Source organism: Euwallacea similis, chromosome 22, assembly GCF_039881205.1.
Source record: "Euwallacea similis isolate ESF13 chromosome 22, ESF131.1, whole genome shotgun sequence".
In the NCBI taxonomy this organism is placed as follows: Eukaryota; Metazoa; Arthropoda; class Insecta; order Coleoptera; family Curculionidae; genus Euwallacea; species Euwallacea similis.
The window spans coordinates 2,883,711-2,904,479 of NC_089630.1; the positions used below are offsets into that span (position 1 = coordinate 2,883,711).

Below are 20,769 nucleotides of genomic sequence, written 5' to 3' on the forward strand. Positions count from 1 at the left end.
TTTGATTTCAAATACAAAAATATGAAATAGCTTTCATAATTATCTCCCTACACTGCAACGCGAAAGTAAAAATAAAATAAATTTTTCAAACTTGAACCTTGTGTGTCAGCAACAGTGTGTGCGGGCATCGATGGTTATATGGAGGGCATGTTTTACCTTTTACATAAAAAACAATTTAGTGATTGCAATCATTAATCATTAAAAAAACTATAACATCGACAAAAACGTTTATGGCAGATGGATACAAGTAAAAGTAAACCCGTATTCATATTATGATTGTGTTATACACATTTTGAGAACCACTGGATTTAAATGTCCACTAATCCAAAGACCTTGCGCGCCTTTTTTCCGATCAACTGGCGTTTTACGATACGCGCAGGCGCAATTTATATCCTCGATTAAAGACCTATAGCTGCTTCCACACTTCAACTTACGTCTCTGCCGATCGACTATTTATTCGCTATTAATTAAGCCGATGCTAGACTATCATAATATTCATATATACTTTGTTATTGAGATAGAAAGAATAAAGAGTATTGTTTTACGTAGGAGCGTGGCTTATAAAATAACTATTTTATTGGTGGTTGCACCGAGTGACGTCACGCGTTTTTGCGTAAAGTTACCCATTACGTCCCCTACTTAACCATTGATTTGACATTTCGTTTTCCTTCATTCCAAGCCGACCGAAGCGGACGTTGGTCCGCATTTTCCTAAATATTTCCAGAGAAAAGCTCTGTCTTTCCAAATTGTATTTGCCACAGTGTTTTCAGCACTCCTACAACTAAATCTTACTAAAAATTGCGAAACGTAGCTGAAGTGTTATGTAGATAGAGGTGTCCAACTGCTCGGAAAGTTCCCTCCAAAATACCTGTCTTGTACCTAAACTTCGTGATCTTTAAAATGCCTCTGCTGCGGAAAAAGATGTTTGAGAGGCATGAGGAACCAGAGTACCTCAGGGATGACGACGAAGTCTTTTATTGTGAAATCACCAACGAGATATTTAAAGACTACCAGTAAGTATTGGACATTGAATCTTGTAGGTGGCCAAATTTCTCCAGCTTTGGTGCAAACTCATTATAAAACGAATCTATAACGGTTCATTGTACTTGCGTTTAACCACGCCATGCTTTCGTATTTTGCCAATAATTTTCCTTTGGTTCCTACACACATTTCCTATCCAGTATGCAATTTTACATTTAAAGGTTATGTTTTTTGTTTTAGTTTGTGTTTTGAGGCAGTATTCTCAAATTTTCTAGTCATATGCACCTTTTTCCATTCTATACCTGCCAGAGGGCTTATAACAGTAGGAGTAATAACTGCTTTTAAACTTTTCTTCTTCTTAATATAAAACTTGTTGTTGTTACCAGTAAAAGACATGGATTATCATTTAAAAAACCTCAAACCTTAGGTAATAGTCGGAACTTCAAAAGCATGTCTTAGATGTTTTCTTTTGTTTTGTTTGAAAATAACTCGACAGAAAGAAAGAGAATGTAATGTCAATGTGCAAAATATGTGAAGCACTGAAAATTTCTTATCTAAATTGGTGAAGAATGACAGTTTTTCACATAGACCATATCATCATCATATAAAAAGGTTGATTTAAGGTAAATGATTGGTGGTTGAACATTGTACCTAATTTAACTGATTTTGTTTAAAACTTTATTATCTGTATTGGTGATTACTTTAAGTGGTATTTGTTAGTATTTACTTTATTTTTGTGTGTCTGAAGCTAACCTCTTGTTGAAGCATAAATAGCTGAGTGTTATCCATGGTTACTGAAAAAGAGTCCAAACATCACTTTTTATTAAGTAAAATACACACTGAATCTTAATTAGGGGTTTTCCTTTTAACATGGCATAGACCTTATAAAATTAAGCAAAAAACTGAAATATGTGCATATAAGTTATAACAGATTTTTTATATAAAAACCTAAATCCATCCCTGCATAAGATAGTAAATTCAATGTAAAGGAAAATAAAAAGTGCCACAAAAAATTATCAGTTTTTGCAAAAGGACAAACAACATTTAATGTTTACTGTTTTTATGCAGTTTATGCATGAAGTTTAAAAATCAGTGGTGAAGTTTGATTCCAGGTGTTATTTTGATAAACATTAATGCTATTAAATTGGCAATGGCCCATAATTACTTTAATAACCAATTAGTTGACATGTTGCTGATATATACTGGGAGTTTCACCAGAATGTCGCCGGGAGTTTCACCAGAATGTCGCCGGGAGTTTCACCAGAATGTCGTCGCAGCTTTGCGGTTGTATGTGAAGAGCGTTCTGTTAAGACATCGTTCTGCAGCCCTTAGATTTATTTATCTTCTTGGAAGAGCTCATGAGACCAGAAATCTAAAAGCAAATTATGGTGGATCTGCTAGAAAACTTAGGCCATTTAGGATGGCACAAATTGATGACCATGTTTTAGATATTGTTCAAAACGATCCAACAGCCAGTACCAGAAGAATCTCTGAGCAGGTTTGTGCATCTCAAATGCTAGGGTGCAGAATTTTAAATGGAACCAATAGCAACAATTTCAAACACCTTTGGTAGCCAATCACAAAGTGAGTAATTAAGGCTTGGTATTTATTAAAACTTTTATACGCGCATATTTTGGCTGTTTTTGACATTTTGAAAAAACGTTACCTAAAGATTTTGCTTAGTTTTTTAAGGTCTATGTCGTGTTAAAAGGAAACCCCTAATTAAGATCCACCTTGTATATATGCTTTCTTTGATTTTATTCTTTGATAATGGTTCCTCAGTAATGATGCAATGGAATCTTTCCTTTTAATCCTGTGACCATTATTAAAGGCTTGCTGACATATCTTTGACCCTGACTTTTAATGTAATTTTGGTATTCTTTGACAGTCGTTTGTAAAAGGCTGAGGAGTTTTGCCAGTATAAATTTTTTTACGTTGGCAAGGAATTTTATATAACATTTTTTATGTGTTTATTTTCGTTTTGTCTTTGTAAGTTTTTAATGCTGTGTGTTTTCTGATCTAATCAGATTTATTTCCTAATCTTTCATTTGTTATAATGTGTATTTCATGTGTAACTATGTACCTATGTATGATGTAAGGTGTGTAGTAGATCTATTTAAATTTTGCCTAATTATAGGCCATTTGAAATTTTGCAAACATTGGTCTATAAAATTATTAAGATAACTATTTTTACATCTTCCTCAATCATAAATTTTATACCAGGTCTTTTAAAATTAAAATTCCTGAGAACATAATCCAAATGATTAATTTCATACTCATATTTTGAAAAACTATCAACCATATATCTCCACTGATTTAAAGATTTAAAGTTATAATTATAAACAAAACTAAACAATTTTTAATATAAAAACAGTCATCCTAATAATTAGTATAGAAATGTTAATACATTGTTTTAATTATAGGAATAACCATACATACCTTGCACAAAGTGACCATTTGCTACTCATATAACTTACTGTTCTTCCCTTTGGCTCATGTGTGAACATTGTATTCATAGAGTAGTATTTTGCGTTTTTATAATATACTACTAATATTTAATTATAAAATATGTGCATTTCCACCTTAACCATATCCTCAAAATTTTATTTGAATATTTTGAAGCTTTCGTCAAGTGTCAACCTCCTGTATTTCCTTAATGAAGCATTTTTAGAGTATGGTTTATATAACAAACTAGAATTATTTTCTGACATGGAATATATGATTAAAATCTGTGTGTTACAACTTAAAGCATCCTTTGTAGTTCTCAGATTGCATAACAAGAATTAAAAGGAGACATTTTTTATTATTAGAAAACTAATTAAATTAAAAATTAGTTGTTCAAACTGATTACCACTTAGATGGTGACAATGAGTAAGATGGTATTCAAATTTTGCTTTCTTATTATTTTATTGTTAAAGTAAAGAATACAGAGTATGTTCTTAAAAATCAAGTGAAATTTGCTTTATGCATTGTGAAACGAAGGAAATGGTCAAATCATCTGATTAGATTATTCTCTTATTTTGCTCCTGATATTTCAAAGAAAAACAGTTTGTAGGATAGTAATAGGGATGTCTGGGCTTATACTAAGGTAATACAGAGCTAATGAAACGTATGGGAACCACATTTATATAAAAAAAAGTATCAGCTCTCAATTGTGCCTGTTCAAATGATGTGAAGATGCAGACAGTTATCGCTTTTTCCTAAATAATAAAACGTTTTATTTCTAAGAGAAATACCTAGGATTTCATTTCGTTCATTATAGTTGCGGAACATCACTATTTGAAACTTTTTTATTTGCCAATCCTCTATATTTTATGCAAATTATCTCTACCAAGGACCTAAACAGTAAATCATTGTCCTGTAACATTGCTCTTTTTTGCAAATTGGATATATTTATTTCAGACAATCACACTATTTCATATTCATGTCTTTTTACATTTGTCAAAACAAGACATTTATCATTAAAACTTAAAAAAAAATACTGAGAAACTGATTCAACTTTTTAGTGAATTTTCTGAGAGGATGTTCCTATGTAATTCTATGGTTTGGACATGTTCCATGACCGGCAAATCGAACCTGACATACCAAGAAGCCGAAGAAAGCGAAAATCATGCGCTGCAATGTCTTAAAGAATTTCCGAGCGAGCTGAAAGTGCCGATTCTCTACCTCTCCACTCTCACCAAGCGCACATTCTTTGGGGAAATGGCTGAAGACATATTCATTTATACCAAGGATCGATATTTTGCAGGCGAAAATGTTGAAGCATCGTTTACCTCCAACAAATGGAAAGACTGTCATATTATATCTGTAATCGCACCCGACGAGAAGTTGTACGCTAATGAAGTGAAATCCAATGGGTAAGTTAATTTTTGTTGTCTTCAATATTTTACTATGTATCTGATATTGGTGTTGAACGATTCAGTAGTAAAAGCCCGTCAGAAAAAGGATTTGTTCCTTCTGCTAGTTTATATAAATATGAAGTAGAACACATAAATGCTGCTGATAGCCGAATTAGTGAAATTATGATAGTCGATCACACTCAATTGAGGCGAAAAAAATCCCAATATAGCAGGGACAAAGTAAAACTATTTCTCAAACAAAACGTCGCGCAGGACAGTAGAGGGATTTTCGTAATCAAGCCTGAAATTCTGGACAAATATGAAGTGAAACGCTCAATTTGGGAGACTTTATTCGATGGACCGTTGCCAAACTTTCAGTCCTCCAAGAACTTTGAGAAGGCGGTGAATGGCAAGAAAAAGCAGAGACAGGAAACCATGGCGAAATATCTACAGAAGAACGGTTTAGTGATGAAGAAGGAGGGGCGGAATAATAAAGAGAAGAAAGGAAATTTGTTGGAAGCCATGAAGTTGCGACAGGAGGAGTTTCAAAAACAGAAGCAATTGAACGAGGAACAGAAGGCTATTGAGAAGCAGAAGAAGAAGGATGATGCGCTCAAGTTGGCACAGTACTGTAAAGATTGGTTCAAGCCGAAGGAGGATTTAGAGTTGGAAGATCATCAGGTGAGTAGTCGAATCATATTAAATTTTCAAGTCGCTAGCGATGATTGACATATAGGAATTACCCATACCAACTCCAGTCAAATGCAAGGTTCCTAATCGTTACTTTGGAGACATGATATCGATCCTGGAATTCGTTCATCAATTTCCAAAACTGCTCTCAACCAAAGACTTTTTCCCTGGAGGTTTCGCCTTAGAGGTACTAGAGAGGGCGTTGATTGAGAAAGAGGTTGCAGGACCGTTAACTGACTTGATTCAAATGCTGTTGGTTGCCATTTTTAATTGCCAAGAAGAAGAATCGAACAGCTATAATATCGGCACAGAGACGTTGAAAGGTTAGTTAGGGTAATATTGCTCTTTAGAAGTTTGAATCAGGGTAATTGTGACACTTAATAGGTTCTTAGATTTTGCATCTTACATTTTTACTTACTGGACGGTCATCCACTTTGTGTCTTATGTTCACCATTTTAAATATTACTTGTATTATTTAAATTTTGGAGTGACGGTAAAAACACGGTATTTGAACAGGTTTTTTTCCTATTTTTACAACTATTTATTAGAAATTCTGAACATTTTTCTGTATTTAAGGAAAACTTGGCATCTTTGATTTTTCAAAAATCTATGGCATAGTTTGGTTTTTAAGGAAGTGTTCGGATTTTTTAGTATGTGTTCATCGCCAGAAATGCAAACCGTATATATTAAATTTAGTATCATAATTATTTTTTACTAATTTGTTTCATCCTTTGCCATTTTCACCCGATGCCACATCTTATTTGTCTGTTAAAAAGCGACTTCCTAAACAGATATAAAAGAAGAGAACCTTTCGACAACTCCTACCGTGAAAGAAGGAACCCACTTGGCAACTTTAGCTTCAAAATGGCCATTGAAATATCAAGGATTGCCTCTGAGCCGGTTGCCACTGTATTCTTTGACGGTTTCCGAAGTTTTGAGACTACATTTATTGTCATCTGGAGCCAGAATCAAGGATAATGGCGCCAGGTGGCGATATGCACAGAGAGGGGGATATACCAGTGAAGATGATCCAGGTAAAATATTTTATTCCAGATTTTTGTCAAAATTATCAACATTATGAAAAAGTTTCTTATTTTATCCGGTAGGTTTGCACATGAGACTCCACCAAACCTACATACTCAGAGCTTTAGGAACTCACAATGTTGTCCAACTACCCATTAACGATAAAATCAAGATCATCTTGTGTTTAATGAACCAAATCCTAACTTACGCTGATGTCAGAGATATAATCGAGGAACAAATCGAGAAGGTGAAGGCTGCAAAGATCGAATTTAAGGCTTTAAAGGTGGCAAAAAGAAAGAGAGAATTGGAGCTGGTTACTCAGAAAACTAAACTGACGAAGGAGATGGGCGATGATGCCGAGAAGCTAAAATTTGCGTTGGAGAAGCTGGAGATGGCCAATGAGAGAAAGCAGGCAGAGATGAAAAGAAAAATGGAAAAATGTTCGTTATTATTTAATGAGAAACAAACGTTTTTAGGGTAAGTTCTTTGAATGTTTAATAGTTTGAAATTCCATACTTACTACCAGTATTGATATTTAGACGCGATAGAGCCTTCCGCAAGTATATAAAAATCGAGTCAATTCCCGGCTTATTTGTCAGTTGGGAGGAAAAATTGGCCGGTACTTGTATGGACAAAATAACGATTCAAAATCCGAATCTTGCGAACGCAAGCAAGCGCGAGCTTATGACTTACATTAAAGAATCATACCAAACTAAGGATATAAAAATAGAGCCTTCACTTCGTGTGAACGGTGAAACATTCCATAATTCACCTTCAAAGTCACCTAAAAGAACCAATAGTAAGTAGTAGCAATTTTAACCAGTTTTTTTTAAATTATACTCTTTGATTTAGATCATAAAGATTTGCTTTTGTGCACGGCGGATCCGCAAACCTGTCCAGTGCATACTGAAATTTCCGAAAGGGAAACTTGGGCTTTTTTCCATGAAAAAGAACAAATAGGGAATCTGATTAAAGCCTTGAATACGCGCGGTCTGAGGGAGGGAAAATTGAAAGAATTGCTAGAACGGGAAGAGGATCAGTTGGAGAAATTAGTGCTCAAAACTCCGGTTGGTTTGCTGAATCCAACGGTGGTTATTAAGACGGAAGAGGTGTCGGAGAAGCCTGTGAGGTTGAATGGTGCTAATAAAAAGAAAGATAGGTTCGTTTTTTAGTGTGTTTTAGTATCTGACATAAATACCAAAAAAATCCTAAACTAAAATTTCATAAATGTGATGTTTGTTGTATAGTAGTGGTTTAACTCAGGAATCAATTTTTAAATTGGATTCTTAAATTGAAACATTATATAGGACTTTTGCAAACGTGTGCAAACTATGAAAGTTTTCGTTTTACTTCTGTTTTTACTTATTTCTAACTATTTACTTACTTCCAACTATCCCTAACGAAAACACAACCTAAAACATGTTTGTAATTAAAAATAAATTTTATTTAGGATATGTTGTTATTCAAAGATAATATCACAATCAATGACGCAATTCCCTAAATGCAATATTCATAGTATATGAAAATATGTCTTACGTTTTTTTTCCAATTTAGATATGAAGATGCTAACTTAGGCTACCCACCTAACATGGACTCCGAGGAAGTTTTAGAAAATGCCTTAATAGAAAACATACTAGAAATGGAAGAAAAGATTCACGGCGGCTCGTTAGGAACGTTAAAAATTAAGGACCGCGATAAATGGAGGAACTGTTTGCAAAATAAAAATTACGACGAATTTAAGCAAATCAATGAGAGCAAAGCGGCCGATAAGGAGAATAAACATTTAACAGCAAAAAAAAGCGAAGACGGTATGTTTACTTAAATAAATATGAAAGAGAGAGTAATAAATGTATTTCACTTAAGAGCGCAGCAGATCAAATAGCCCCGAAATTCCTGACAAGAAGGAAGAAACTGAGCTGTATCAAGACCCTGGAAAGTTCTTGGGCACTACTATTGAAATCAACTCTGAAAATTCCGAGAAAGAAAAAGTGGATGAATCAGTATTAATTCAATCAGAAAACACTCAAAAGGCAATTGGCTGTTTGGCTCAAGCACTTTGTCATGTAGCAGAAGCAGTAGACCCTAGACATTTGAAACGACCTTTAGGTTTGCATTTATAACAGGAACTAAAACATTTCGTTATATTAATTCATGTTTGTTTCATGTAGGCCACTCCGATGTGAGGGCTAATAATAAACATAAAGACCCTCATGATGTGATGGAGCGATGGGAGAAGTCGCTGTTAGCGTCCACTAGTTTTAGCCAGGTGTTTTTGCATTACGGTACATTGGATCCTTGCGTGATGTGGTCGAGATCCGCTCTTTTAGCTAGATGTCAGATCTGCAGACGACAGAAAGATTCCGAGAATATGCTACTTTGTGATTCCTGCAATTTAGGACATCACATGTATTGTCTTAAGCCGAAATTAACTGTAAGTTACTTGTTTGCATATTGCACATCCCGTTTAAACCCGCAAATATCAATAGAACAAACACCAATCGAACTTAGTTACCAATCTAATACATCCATCGAAAGATTTTGAGGATTGATGCATTGGCGGTTTAATACCAAGCTCAAGTTGTCAAACTGTGTAATATATTATATGTAAAAACCATAATCGGCGTTAGTCTCTCTAATGTTCTTTTGTTTCTTTATTAAATTTATCTTTTTTCAATTACAAAATTTTGGATAGAATAATTGTTATAAATGTTTTCTTATATTTAAAATAATATGTTTAATATTGTGTAGGCTGTACCTAAAGGTGACTGGTTCTGTGATAAATGTAAAAAGGAGAAGGCGAAACAGGAGAAGTTGCTTAGTCCTGAGCCGGTGAAGAGGGTTAGGAGGATATTTGTTGAAGAGGAAGCGGATGAAGAAGAGGAGAATGATTCTGGAAACGAAGAAGGTGGCGAGGAAGAGGAGGAGAGCGACTCCTCTACAGGAGAGAGCGAAATGGATGATGACAATAAGAGGTTAGTCTATCTAATTTTGATTAGAAGTTAATTACACAGAGTTTGATTTAACATAAATATCAGCAATTTTTATTATTTCCTATAGAATGCCGCAAATTCGCATTTAACTATGTTTATATCAAAAACATTAAAAGATTCGGAGTTAATCAAATTAGGGCAAATGTGCGCATTTTGATTCTGACTTGGAATATCTTTTAAAAATCAAAAGGTTGCGAGTACTTTCAAAGATATCCATCTAATATTAAGATTTTTGTTTTTCTCACATGTAAAAAACGATAATTGGTAGATCGATGAAAAATTAGTTATATTTTCATTTTTATTTTAGTGACGGTAAGCTTGATCTATGTAAAATCTGCGGGTCGGGTGGCGAAACAATCCAATGCGAGAAATGCGAGCATAGTTTTCATAAAGAGTGTACCAGCCCGCCGATGAGACGACTTCCCAGGACTCCATGGAAGTGTCCACAGTGTTCTAACAAAGGAAAAAAGAGAACGTATAAACAAGCAGAGGAAAACGGATATAGTTCGGGTAAATATTTTACTTTTTTCTCGAAAAGTGCAATTTTTATTGAAACAAGCAGGTTCGTGTTAGGTGTTTCATTGATAATTATCGCTCTCGATTGCTGATAGAACTCCACTTCGCGTCCTTCGGTCAATTGTAATCAGCGTGCATTGAAGTATTCTTTCCGCACTTAGGTAAATAATTATTACCAATATTTTCAATAGTAGCGTTGCCAGATTGGGCAACAAATCAAACATTGCAGAGTGAGGAAATCGGAATTAACGTACCGAGTCTTATTGCATTTTGCAACTTTAACTCAGTAAGAAACTTAAATCTTCATAAAGATAGATCCCGAGAGCATAATAAAACAAATAAAGGTCTTCTCTAATGGTAATAATGCTCGTCTATTCAGAAACAATATCTAATAGATTTTGGAAATGGCATGTCTGAGATAAATTCAACAAAACAAGAACAGTTGCACCTGTTAGGCCACCATACAACTTTGTTTATTATTCTTTGATACATTGGACTTGTCTCAGACACGTAATTGCAATTTCGGTATTACTTGCATTTTTGTTGGGTTTTTCAAACGAAATTTGAGAGTGGTATAGTTTAACAGCTATTATAATTAAGTTTGTACATTATGTTCTTTGCCTAGATTCCGACAGTGTCAATTCGGCTGGATTCACATATAGCAAGCGACGCAGCGCAGCAAAAGCTAGCCGCAAAATTCACGCTTTTGCTCGAGTGCTGCGTGAACGCGAAAGAGATTCCAAATCACCCATTTATATTGAAAATGGTAAATTTCTACCTGTGCAAATAAGCGCCTAATTATTGTTTCGTGCTGCCTTTCATACGTTTTTTTTTGCGAATAGCACAGCATCATTCATCGCTTTAATTAACTGTTAAGCTCACAAACAATACTGAACACGTTTCGATGTTTCTTCCATTACAGAGTGCAAAATTAAGTAATAAATTAGTGCGCAACAACAACAAACAGTATACTATATACTATTATTTAATTGTGAAAAACGGTTTGTTGTTGGTATAGCAGATACTCCACATGCGAAGCATTAACAAATACTGATTTTTATGCATACGACCCATTTTCAAATCTTACACAGAATTCCGAAATTAGGTTAAATAATTGGAATAGCGCATTATACGACAAAGAAAACGAAAAATTCATGTAAATATAAGTCCACAATTCTTGGTTTTTTAGGTACAGGGTATCGAAGTTTTTCCAATTTTGGTTTATAGCTTTCATGAATCATTAGCATTGGGTATGCCAAATGATTGTGCGATTTTACAAGGTGTTTTTTTTTTAAACCAGGCTCCCTTTTACATTCCTCAAATTTTAGTACATTTTTTGGTAAAGTCAAAGGAATTGAGACAAATTTGAGGGAAAATTGCATATGTTATTCGATAGTTTTGCCTAGTTAAACAAGGAATGTAAATGAAATAAAATGAACTTTGAGCTTCGGTACACACAAAAGTGTAGCAAGGTTCAATGAGAAACAGAGAAAAATAAAATCAACACGTGCTAGATATCATTTTACGAGCCTTGTGATTGATATTCGTTGTTTTTGTTCGATATTTCATTACTGGGTAAAAGCATTACTCACACCCCGTATCCAGAAAAAGAATATTAGGTGATTTCGAACGAATCTCCCATCACTTGATGCAAATTATCTTAGCGAGTGACGATTGTCTGCCGAAGCAGTCATAAAAATTCTCAAAATGGATGCTACTCTACTAATGTACTATCATGCTCAGACCTTGACCTTCATCATCGTCAAGATAGCAATCATTCTGATGACATCCCTTTTACCCAGCGCTTTAGGATCAAGAGCGGTAAATGGAACAAATTTGTATAGAACGTTACTTACAAGCCCATTTCCAACAATTAACATTATATATTACACAGCGTTTAAGGCTCACGTGAATGCTGTTAATGGAGAGTACCGTAGGGACCAAAATATTAACTACAAATCAGCTTTCGGCCGAAGAAGTGTGGCGTTGGTTCTTGTTCGCCTTCTGTTGCTTAGAGTTAACATAATGAGTAAACATAATGCAAGGCACGTTTACATACGATAACCCAATTTCGTAAAAGTAGATATTTTATTCGCCCTAAGTAATCGAAACCTTTGAGCGAAAAGGTGCATGGCAACAAAGACATGATGGAGTCGATTACTGGATAGTGGCTGCATTAAACTAGGAATGCTGCGCCATTTGTCATAAAAATATGACTAAAATGCGTGAGAAATACCACATGAACAGCATGTTAAACAAATCAAGCTTTAGAATTAATGTTAATAAAAGTTGATATTTAAAAGAACCATTGAGTCTATCTAGTATTGCATTGTAGATTTTTTTACAAAAAAAAACAGTTTTAAACATTTTGATCAATTTAGTGTAAGTTAAAAAAGCTAGCAGTCTGTTTAAGGTGAGTTAGATTAGGTTAGGCAGGTATTAACGTATGGCAAAATTGTGAACATTTTCTGAAAGTATCATCGTCATGTTACCGATTGGCATCGTCATTTTGATCATCATTTTAAGAAAATTGAGGAGTAGGAAGAAGTTATTGAGAGATTGTGAAAGCAGAAAAATTATATTGACATAGCTGAAGAGGCTCTATTAGTAGGTTTGTGCGAATCGGTTTGGAAAACGTATTCAGTCTCTATTTCAGAAACTATATTAAAAATGCGTGTTTTGGCTGTGAGTTGGTCCATGGGCGAAAACGTTCTTACTGTTGCTTTAATTCCTTCAAAGAAATGATCTAAAGCATCTTTGATTTCCGGTCTTGACCCTGCTTCTGCGGTTTCGATACTTGTAGCACTTGGTTGATATGCTGGTTTTCCTGTGACTTTGCGTCGTTGGCCTTTTTTGACTATCTTTAAAGTTGATGTGTCTACCTGAAGAGGCTGAATTGAAACACTTTCTTGAGCAACGTCCATTTCATTCGGAGCGTTTTCCATATTGTGACCTTCAGTGAAGCCTTCCGAATCGTCACTGGACAAATCCATATTTACTAGGGTCAGTTTATCTTTATCTTTTGTGTATGGAAGGATAAAAGACATCTCTTCTTCATACTTCCATCTTTTAAATTTTTCTGCAGGTTGGCCTATTTTGGTGTTTCGGGAGCGGCATATTTTCCTATACTGAGCGCGCAGCGATTCCCATCGTTTTTTACATTCATCACCACCTACAAAGAAAAATATTGGTACAAGACTCGATGGGGATGCTTCAATCCCTATCGAATTCAATTGCCGGTTGAGCTATTCGATAATGCGACCGATTGTTACCGAAGTTTCTTTGAACTGCAGACGCGTTTGAACTTGCAAATAGTTCCTGGAAGCCATGAAATTTTCCTCAGGTCCCCTATTTTAATGAACATGTTTTTTGTGGCATTGTTAACTTTAGTCGATGCCAATTACGAATTTATGGCCGTCGATAATGGGTTCCTCGTTAACTCCTCGGAAATTAAAGATGGTGGAGTTTTCGCAACTCCAATGGTGGGAAGAGGTTTGGGAAGCGGGAAGGTGCATTTCGGAAAATCGAGCATTTCCTGCCACAAGCTTGAACGCACAGCGTGCAATGTTAAGAGATTCTCGCCAAAATTAACCAAGTAACCATGACGATATAAAGAACGCGTTATTGTGTTTAATTTGGTAACTGGTTCGGTTCCTTTGCAACGCAACATTGAATGTAAACTAAACCCTATCAGTTCTAGTAAATAAAATTTTGTATTTTCTTTTGATAATTTGCTTAACTTACGTTTATTAACTTGTTCTCCAATTTCCTTCCACAACCTGTTTTTGTGGACGTTGTCCCAATATCTTCGGTCGTCAAAATTATAAAGTTCCTCGTGACTTCGTACCAGTTCGATTAGTTTTTCGTCAATTTCAAACATTTTACCCTAATTGCACCTCAAGTATAGGCTGGACTGGTAAAATCACTTTGAACCGACCAATACTGTTTCGTTCACACGGTTTAAGCGTGACGGTACAGAGTCGGTTAGATCAAAATATTCCTCCCTAGAAACAGTGCGATCAGTGGACCAGACCGTGACTTGACTGCGCACTAATGTGACAACAAAAACGCAAAATGAATGTTACAACATTTGACCTGACCGTGACCCAAATACATTTCGTTGCCAGACCCTAATCGGAACGTGACGTGACCGATAATAGGAAGTTCTCGTGCACCCAACGTTAAGAATCCCCCACAGAATTACCGGACCGTAAGCATTAACAAGTTTGACCATATTTTGGAAGTTCTTGAAATTGCCGTAAGAGAATTAACGTTGAGCACACGAGAACTTCCTATTTCCCCTTTCTCCTCAGACGTAGCCCAGATTCATGCATTCGTGCGTTGAACAGTCGGGTGGGTCGAATTCGATAGTCTGCAACCAAATGTCGAACCTTCTGGTATAGACCATGTGACCACCTTGACAGAATAGACCGCGGGCAAATGTTATTACGGAGGTCTTGTCCCATGACGAGGTTTCCTCGTGTGGTGTGTACCTGTAGTCGATGGGCATGCCGCACATAGCGGAGCCATATGAATAGCACATTACTTAAAGAAGATGAAATAAGTTAAACGTAAATAAATAAAGTAAAATACAATATTGCTTATATTTAGCTTGCTTATTAGATGTCTCCTCTCGGGTTCCTTTTTTCCTTTCTTTCTTTTTTTCTTTTTGGGCGAGTACGATTCTCCCGCTCCATCTCACGCCTAAACATTCGTTTTTTCCGATAATCGCTGGTCTCCTGATTTACTTCTAGAGCCTCGCCGAATTCGTTTTGCATAAAATTTCCATCTAAAAGGGGCCAATTTTCTATCACTTTCTGGTATTTTTTTAAATTCACAAACTCGCCGTAAATGAGAGCACATTCCAATATTCACCATGAGCAGGCACCAATGCTAACTGTGTAGAGGGACACCTCGTAGATGTATTTCTTTGCTATGATCGCAATTCATTAATCTGCAGCGTCCAAATCAGTTGGATCGATAGGAAATCCGATGGGAATATACCGAAAACTGGGTACATATATGATCATTACCAAGAAGCTCGCATCTGATAGGAGTAACCTGTAGCATTACCGTTTTTAGTTTCTACGTTAACGTTACAATATTTCTTTGACGTTACGGTATTTTGCCATTACGATATTTCTCTGAAGGCATGCTGGAGAACTTTTTAATATGAATCGTCCTTAAGTGAGACAAATTCCCGTATATGTTTCACCGGCCGCACTGAGGCGATGTAAAGGTTTCGTTGTCTTTAACTTAATTAACTCAAAGGAAATATAAGATTCCGTATGCCTTCACATTGGTCATCTCAGGGCGGTCAGTGGAAAACATCATTAATATTGGTCGTATAAAAGTGTTTGAACTAGGAAAACTACAGAAAATTACCTAAACTGCTTTTGGTGCGCACTCTGTGAAGTTAAGAAAGAAAAATATTTCCTTTAAACTATTCCAGAGAACCTAATCTTTGATCATTATTAATGTAGTGAGTCATAACAAATTCACCTCACTCTCTTCAACAATCATCACTTTAGTTATCATTTATCACCCTTCTACTCACTGCTACTGTACTTTCCTTGAGCGCATCTTGTAAACACTTAAGAAGGGTAAATTCAAACTGCAGAAGCCTTTTCATGCTTATATTCCTCAACGGAGGTATTTTTGGCCCAGATACAAGAAGCCCTCAGGAAATGGAAAATCATTACCACTAACTAAATTATTTTCCATTTACGGCATTGAATAATTTTTCGAGTACTAAATTCCATACTTGGTCATTTTTACATTTTACTTCCTCCAGCTTTAGATACATTTAATTTCATGCGATTTTTTTGTTCGGTGCATAATTTGGTTGTTCAGGGTGTCAAAAAAGGGTAACAAAATTTAAGTTTAAATGATGACACTAAGCACTGCGAATGAATTAATGTTTCTGGTGCCACTGCAGCCCAAAATAAAGGGATTTACACTGGTTTTGAAAGCGTTTCAATGACTTCCACAATGTAATCAATGTGACCATATCTTGACCAATAAGATCAGATTTGAATCAGAGAAAAGTTCTATGGGATTTGATTTAACAAGTGCTGACACTTGTCCAGAGAGTGTGCCAGCCTGCATATTCGATAAATCAGCCGGACATATTTTTTCTATTATTAATATCAAACACTGCTATTGATGGTAGATTTAACTTATAGTAAAGTAATGTCTTACAGCACTTAAACAGCGAAGATGGGCTAATGCACATCTTCGCCTTAAGATTTTGGTTTAGCGAAGCACAAAAAGCAGTTTTTGATGCACAATTTTGGGGGTAATAACTAGATCGTCATATTCGTATATCGTATTCAAGTGCTTAGAAAATTAAAAAACTCTTTGATCACACGTTTTCAAAGTATGAATTTGTGTATATAAATTCACCAGCAAATCAGTAATAATTCACTGCAGAACAATAAAAATTGGAACACTTTTGTTTGTTTTTTTCCGTAATTTTGTACCTTAGTTTTTTTGACACTTTGTTCAAAATCTTGTTAGTTTTTTCCTTTTAACTGGTTTTTTTAATAGACTCTGAGGAAGAAGAAGTGGTGAAGAAACGAGTCTTAAGGAGGGACGAAAAAAGGGACAATTTACCGTTAAATAACGCGGCTCTTCAAGAATTCCTCACTGATGTCATGAAGCACGACGCTGCCTGGCCGTTTTTGAGACCCGTATACACGAAAGAGGTGAGTGGCAGGCAACCAAACTGAGTTCAAACATAATTTGGTCGAAAAGTTCATGAATTATTGTCGTGTTTAAAGAAATGTTTAATCGAAGCGAGAAAGTATACATTTTTCGCTGTTTTCGTTTTGTCTAGGTAAACTTTTAAGTTTAATATTACCATTCTTTGTTCAATCTTGCCCGTAGTAGTAGTAGTAACGTGGAGGGCCGAGGCACTCCAACGTTTCCTTAATTTCTTTTGCCGTAATATATTCTCAGCCTTTCAACTCGCAAATCCCAGAAATCAAGAACAATTATGATGTGATGGAGCAGATACTCTTTAGAATTTTGTTCATCAAATTCTCAAAATTGCTTAAATTTCCTCCTCACAACACGCTCAAGATTTTTGAAGTATTTTTAACGCATAAGCCAGTAACTTTGGCCGGCATTATTTCCAGACTACCATCTATTTCGTAAAATCGAATGAAATTGTTTGAAATATTTGTGATTATTTAACTACACAAAATGATGCTTTGCAGACGCATCTGGCAGCAAAAATTCTAGAGAATTCTGCGTTCAAATGGAGCACTAAACTCCACTACGGAGTAATTTTATTAATGTTATTAATTCAAATGCAACAGCCAACATATCTCGCTGTTTTTCTCAGGTACCTGATTACTACCAAATTATCTCGGAACCAATGGATTTCGGAACCATCAAGTACAAACTTAACATAGGCAAGTACAGTGCCGATTCGCAAGTAATGAGAGACGTAGCCCTCATATTTGAAAACTGTATTACGTACAATTCCAGCGACGATGAAGTGTACAAGTAAGTATTGTTTCCAAGCAATTTCAGAGAGAATTGCAGATTATCTTAAACGACATGAAACATGGAACAATTTCTAGATGTGGCAGGCAGTTATCTACTTTTGTCTGTGAGAAAGCTGAAGAGCTGGGTCTGCCTGCACCTTCCGAGCTGGGCTTCGACGACGATGCAGACGAAAATCTCAAAGCTAAGAAAAGACGGAGAATGTAGAAATAGGAACGCAATTTATTCTATTAATTATTTATATTACATTCATAATTTCAATGGACAATTATATTATTTTTATAGTAATTTACATTACGAGAATAGTAAGAAGCATGTTCTAAGCGAGACGAAAATTTGCGACCGAGCTCCAGAGGGGGGGGCCAGTCATCTCGACGAGCGAAGTAACGTGTTTTGCTTTCGAGTAGTGTATAATGCTTTTTCCACGACCTATTCCTGTTTCATCATAAACTTATTGAAATCTTAATTCTGCCAATCTCTTAAAGATGACGTTTGTTTTTTTTGCATCGCGAAATCCTGAAACATCACACTTACTTGTCATGAGAATACTAAGACATCAGTGCGAGTCAGCTGTTACCTGTGCGTAATAATATTATATAACAGTATGATGTTCGTCATATCGCACTTGCCTGTAGTTGCTGATTTTCTGTTATAAATTATTCTAATGTTACTTGCAACGTACAGGTAAAGAAGTAGAAATTTCTTTTCCGTGTTACGCCCTGATAATTTTTCAAATACTAAGACACAATAATTAGGCTATTATTATAATATAGTATTGATAAAACAAACCTCTTTTTGCAAGTTGGTAGAAGCTATTTCTTCCGGTGCATAAATTGAAAACTTACTGTTAGTGTTATTTCACAATTTTTGATATTTGCCGCTATTTGAGCTATTAAATTTCTACAAATAGAAGAGGGCAAATACTCGTTTTATTTTAAATAACAAAAGGATCTGAATTAGGATTGAAGGTTTATGTAAATATCAGTGTCATCTTTTTTATCGTTTGAAGTTTTTTGGTTACATCTGTTTACCAATTAGTACACAATTTTTCAACTTCAAATAAAGTTCAAGTTTACTACAAACAGAATTTTAATTGGCCTCAGTTTAGGCTAACTTCCCTCCCGTCGTTCCCACACATATGGCAATAACAATACAACTAAACAAATTTTTGGACACCACAAAACATGATGAGTTTTGAACGACTCGGGATCTTCTGCTTTTTTTGACACGTGAATCGGTAGTTGAAATCGTATCATATCAAATGGAACAGTTATTTTCTGGAACAAATTATTTACACAGAAGTAAGTACAATGAATATGGAGTAAGTAAATAAGTAATAAAATCACAAAATATATTGTAGTATTAAAAAATAATTCAAAAAGGATGCTAATTTGCAAGATTGACTTAGATACAACGTTTTAACATATAACAACGGAGTTTTGTTGTGTTAAACATCTTTAACTATGAAATTCGTATGAAGCATCGCATCTTAAGTGGGTCATTCCCGACCTTAAAGAGTTTTTTATCATTTACCAATTACGTACACATTTAGAGCATTATAATCGTTTGGATTTGATCTGGTATATTCCTATAAGAGTGATGTCTGTAATGTTGGCGTCCTTCATATATTTTGGTTATTTATGAAAGCACGTTCACCGATATTTAAACCCTTAAAATCAAGTTTAAGCTAAAAACTACATTAACGCTTTGGAGCTACAGTGGTTTCACAAATCGTTATTCTAAATGATAATTCACATTTTAACCAGAAAATAACCACCGACTTTTTGTTTGTCGAAACGTATTAGTGCATGTTTATTGCTGACTCACACTAGCGGAAACAGCAAAACACCATGAATATTGACTATTAGTCGTTTTCTTCACTTTTTCCCAGATCCTGCACGATTTGATCAATTGGATAACAACTTGTCTTCCATTTCAGGAGTTATCACTTTCGTTACTTCTCTAGTGACATATTCAATTAAATTCCTGCGTTGCAGACTTTTCTTTAGCTGCTCAACAGCTACATGATAATCTAGGCAGTTTTAAACTCCTTTATGGACGAGTATTTGTCTAAAAATTGCGACTGTGATCGTATCACCTTTAGACTAGACCATCACTTTCTTCGATATTCCTCTTCTAGCTGCAACAGAATATTTTTTCTTTTAGTATCAACAAGGGATGTCTGTCCTTCCATTTGAGTGCGTATCTCATTAAGAATTGTATCTTCAAGCACTTGCTTCAAGTCATCTCTATCTATAACACCTATTTGAGTGCCGTTTAATTCAATGAAGAATCTTTAATGACCTTGATGTCAAGATTTTTCTTGCACACATTCTCCAGATATTTTGCCATACCAGACCCAACGTACTTAATAACACATATGATGATAATTAGCACAGATAGTCCAGTGTAAAACGTATCGTATTCCAACATGTAATATTCTTTGCTCAGCATGTTCCCAAGGTGATGGGGAAGGTCCAGAAGCCGGTTTTAGGAATAAAAGTCTTCCATCATTTTTTTTTAATAAAAACTAAAATAATCTTATAAGGGGAAATTTGCAGTATTTATCCACATCACATAAATCGAGGTTTTATATTACTTTTCTCGGTTCGTGTCGAATTGGCCTCGTCAGAGCTGATCTACCTCCATTGGCCACTGCCCACTCCTCAGTAGTACCGGCAGAACCTTTTCTGTCCTCTCCCTTACTATTTCCTTTGGGGTCCACCCTTGGGGTCGTCAGTTTTGACTTTGCATGGTGGTGGTTTTACAACTTTTGGAGAACACTTAATTATAGTTGTTTCACGCTAGTTAAACCGATAAGTAAACCAATCAATGGATGCTGAGTTTTGTTATAGAGAATTACAATTAGATAATTGGTTTCTGAGGAGTTAAGTGTGACCATTTGGAGCAATTGGGTCCTCAAAGTGCAACGCGTTGTATTTAACTGTGGTTGTCTTTAAGGCCCCATTAGAGAGTATTTTGCTATCTTTCGATAAGCGAACTTGCAGATTTATGTTTTGCTGCTTTTCGAGAAATGTCTGCTGAATAGCTTATTCTCCGGAATTGGCACATTGTCCAAAGTTGTCTGCTTTTTTGGTATTGGGTTTTTGAAGATTATGCAGGGCCGTTGAAGGTTTATCACTGCAGTACAGTCTTGTTAGGAAGGCCTTTGAGACATATCCAATCCTAATATTAAATCTTATGGTTGGCATACTGAT

The 20,769-nt window shown here is 35.4% G+C and overlaps 2 protein-coding genes across 3 annotated transcripts; one reads left to right on the plus strand and one right to left on the minus strand.

Annotated features, from left to right (window-relative positions):
• Positions 1-635: 635 nt before the first annotated feature.
• Positions 636-18,632, plus strand: Acf (ATP-dependent chromatin assembly factor large subunit). 2 transcript variants are annotated; one of them, XM_066401452.1, is made up of 17 exons: positions 636-1,013; positions 4,488-4,838; positions 4,904-5,501; positions 5,557-5,833; positions 6,302-6,544; positions 6,617-7,010; positions 7,073-7,332; positions 7,386-7,692; positions 8,088-8,341; positions 8,397-8,639; positions 8,702-8,964; positions 9,282-9,505; positions 9,831-10,033; positions 10,665-10,805; positions 16,589-16,746; positions 17,388-17,551; positions 17,629-18,632. In XM_066401452.1, the coding sequence occupies exons 1-17, from the start codon at positions 901-903 to the stop codon at positions 17,756-17,758; spliced, it is 4,323 nt and encodes a 1,440-aa protein (XP_066257549.1). In that variant the 5' UTR covers positions 636-900; the 3' UTR covers positions 17,759-18,632. The 2 variants fall into 2 exon arrangements, with proteins under 2 accessions (XP_066257549.1, XP_066257550.1); XM_066401453.1 differs by lacking the exon at positions 10,665-10,805 and having other exon boundaries at positions 639-1,013.
• LOC136416337 (uncharacterized) lies at positions 12,577-14,198 on the minus strand. The gene is made up of 2 exons (XM_066401454.1): positions 13,784-14,198; positions 12,577-13,211 (listed from the first exon to the last, which is right to left on the minus strand). Exons 1-2 carry the CDS (start codon positions 13,917-13,919, stop codon positions 12,616-12,618), a joined length of 732 nt encoding a protein of 243 aa, XP_066257551.1. The 5' UTR covers positions 13,920-14,198; the 3' UTR covers positions 12,577-12,615.
• Positions 18,633-20,769: the final 2,137 nt, after the last annotated feature.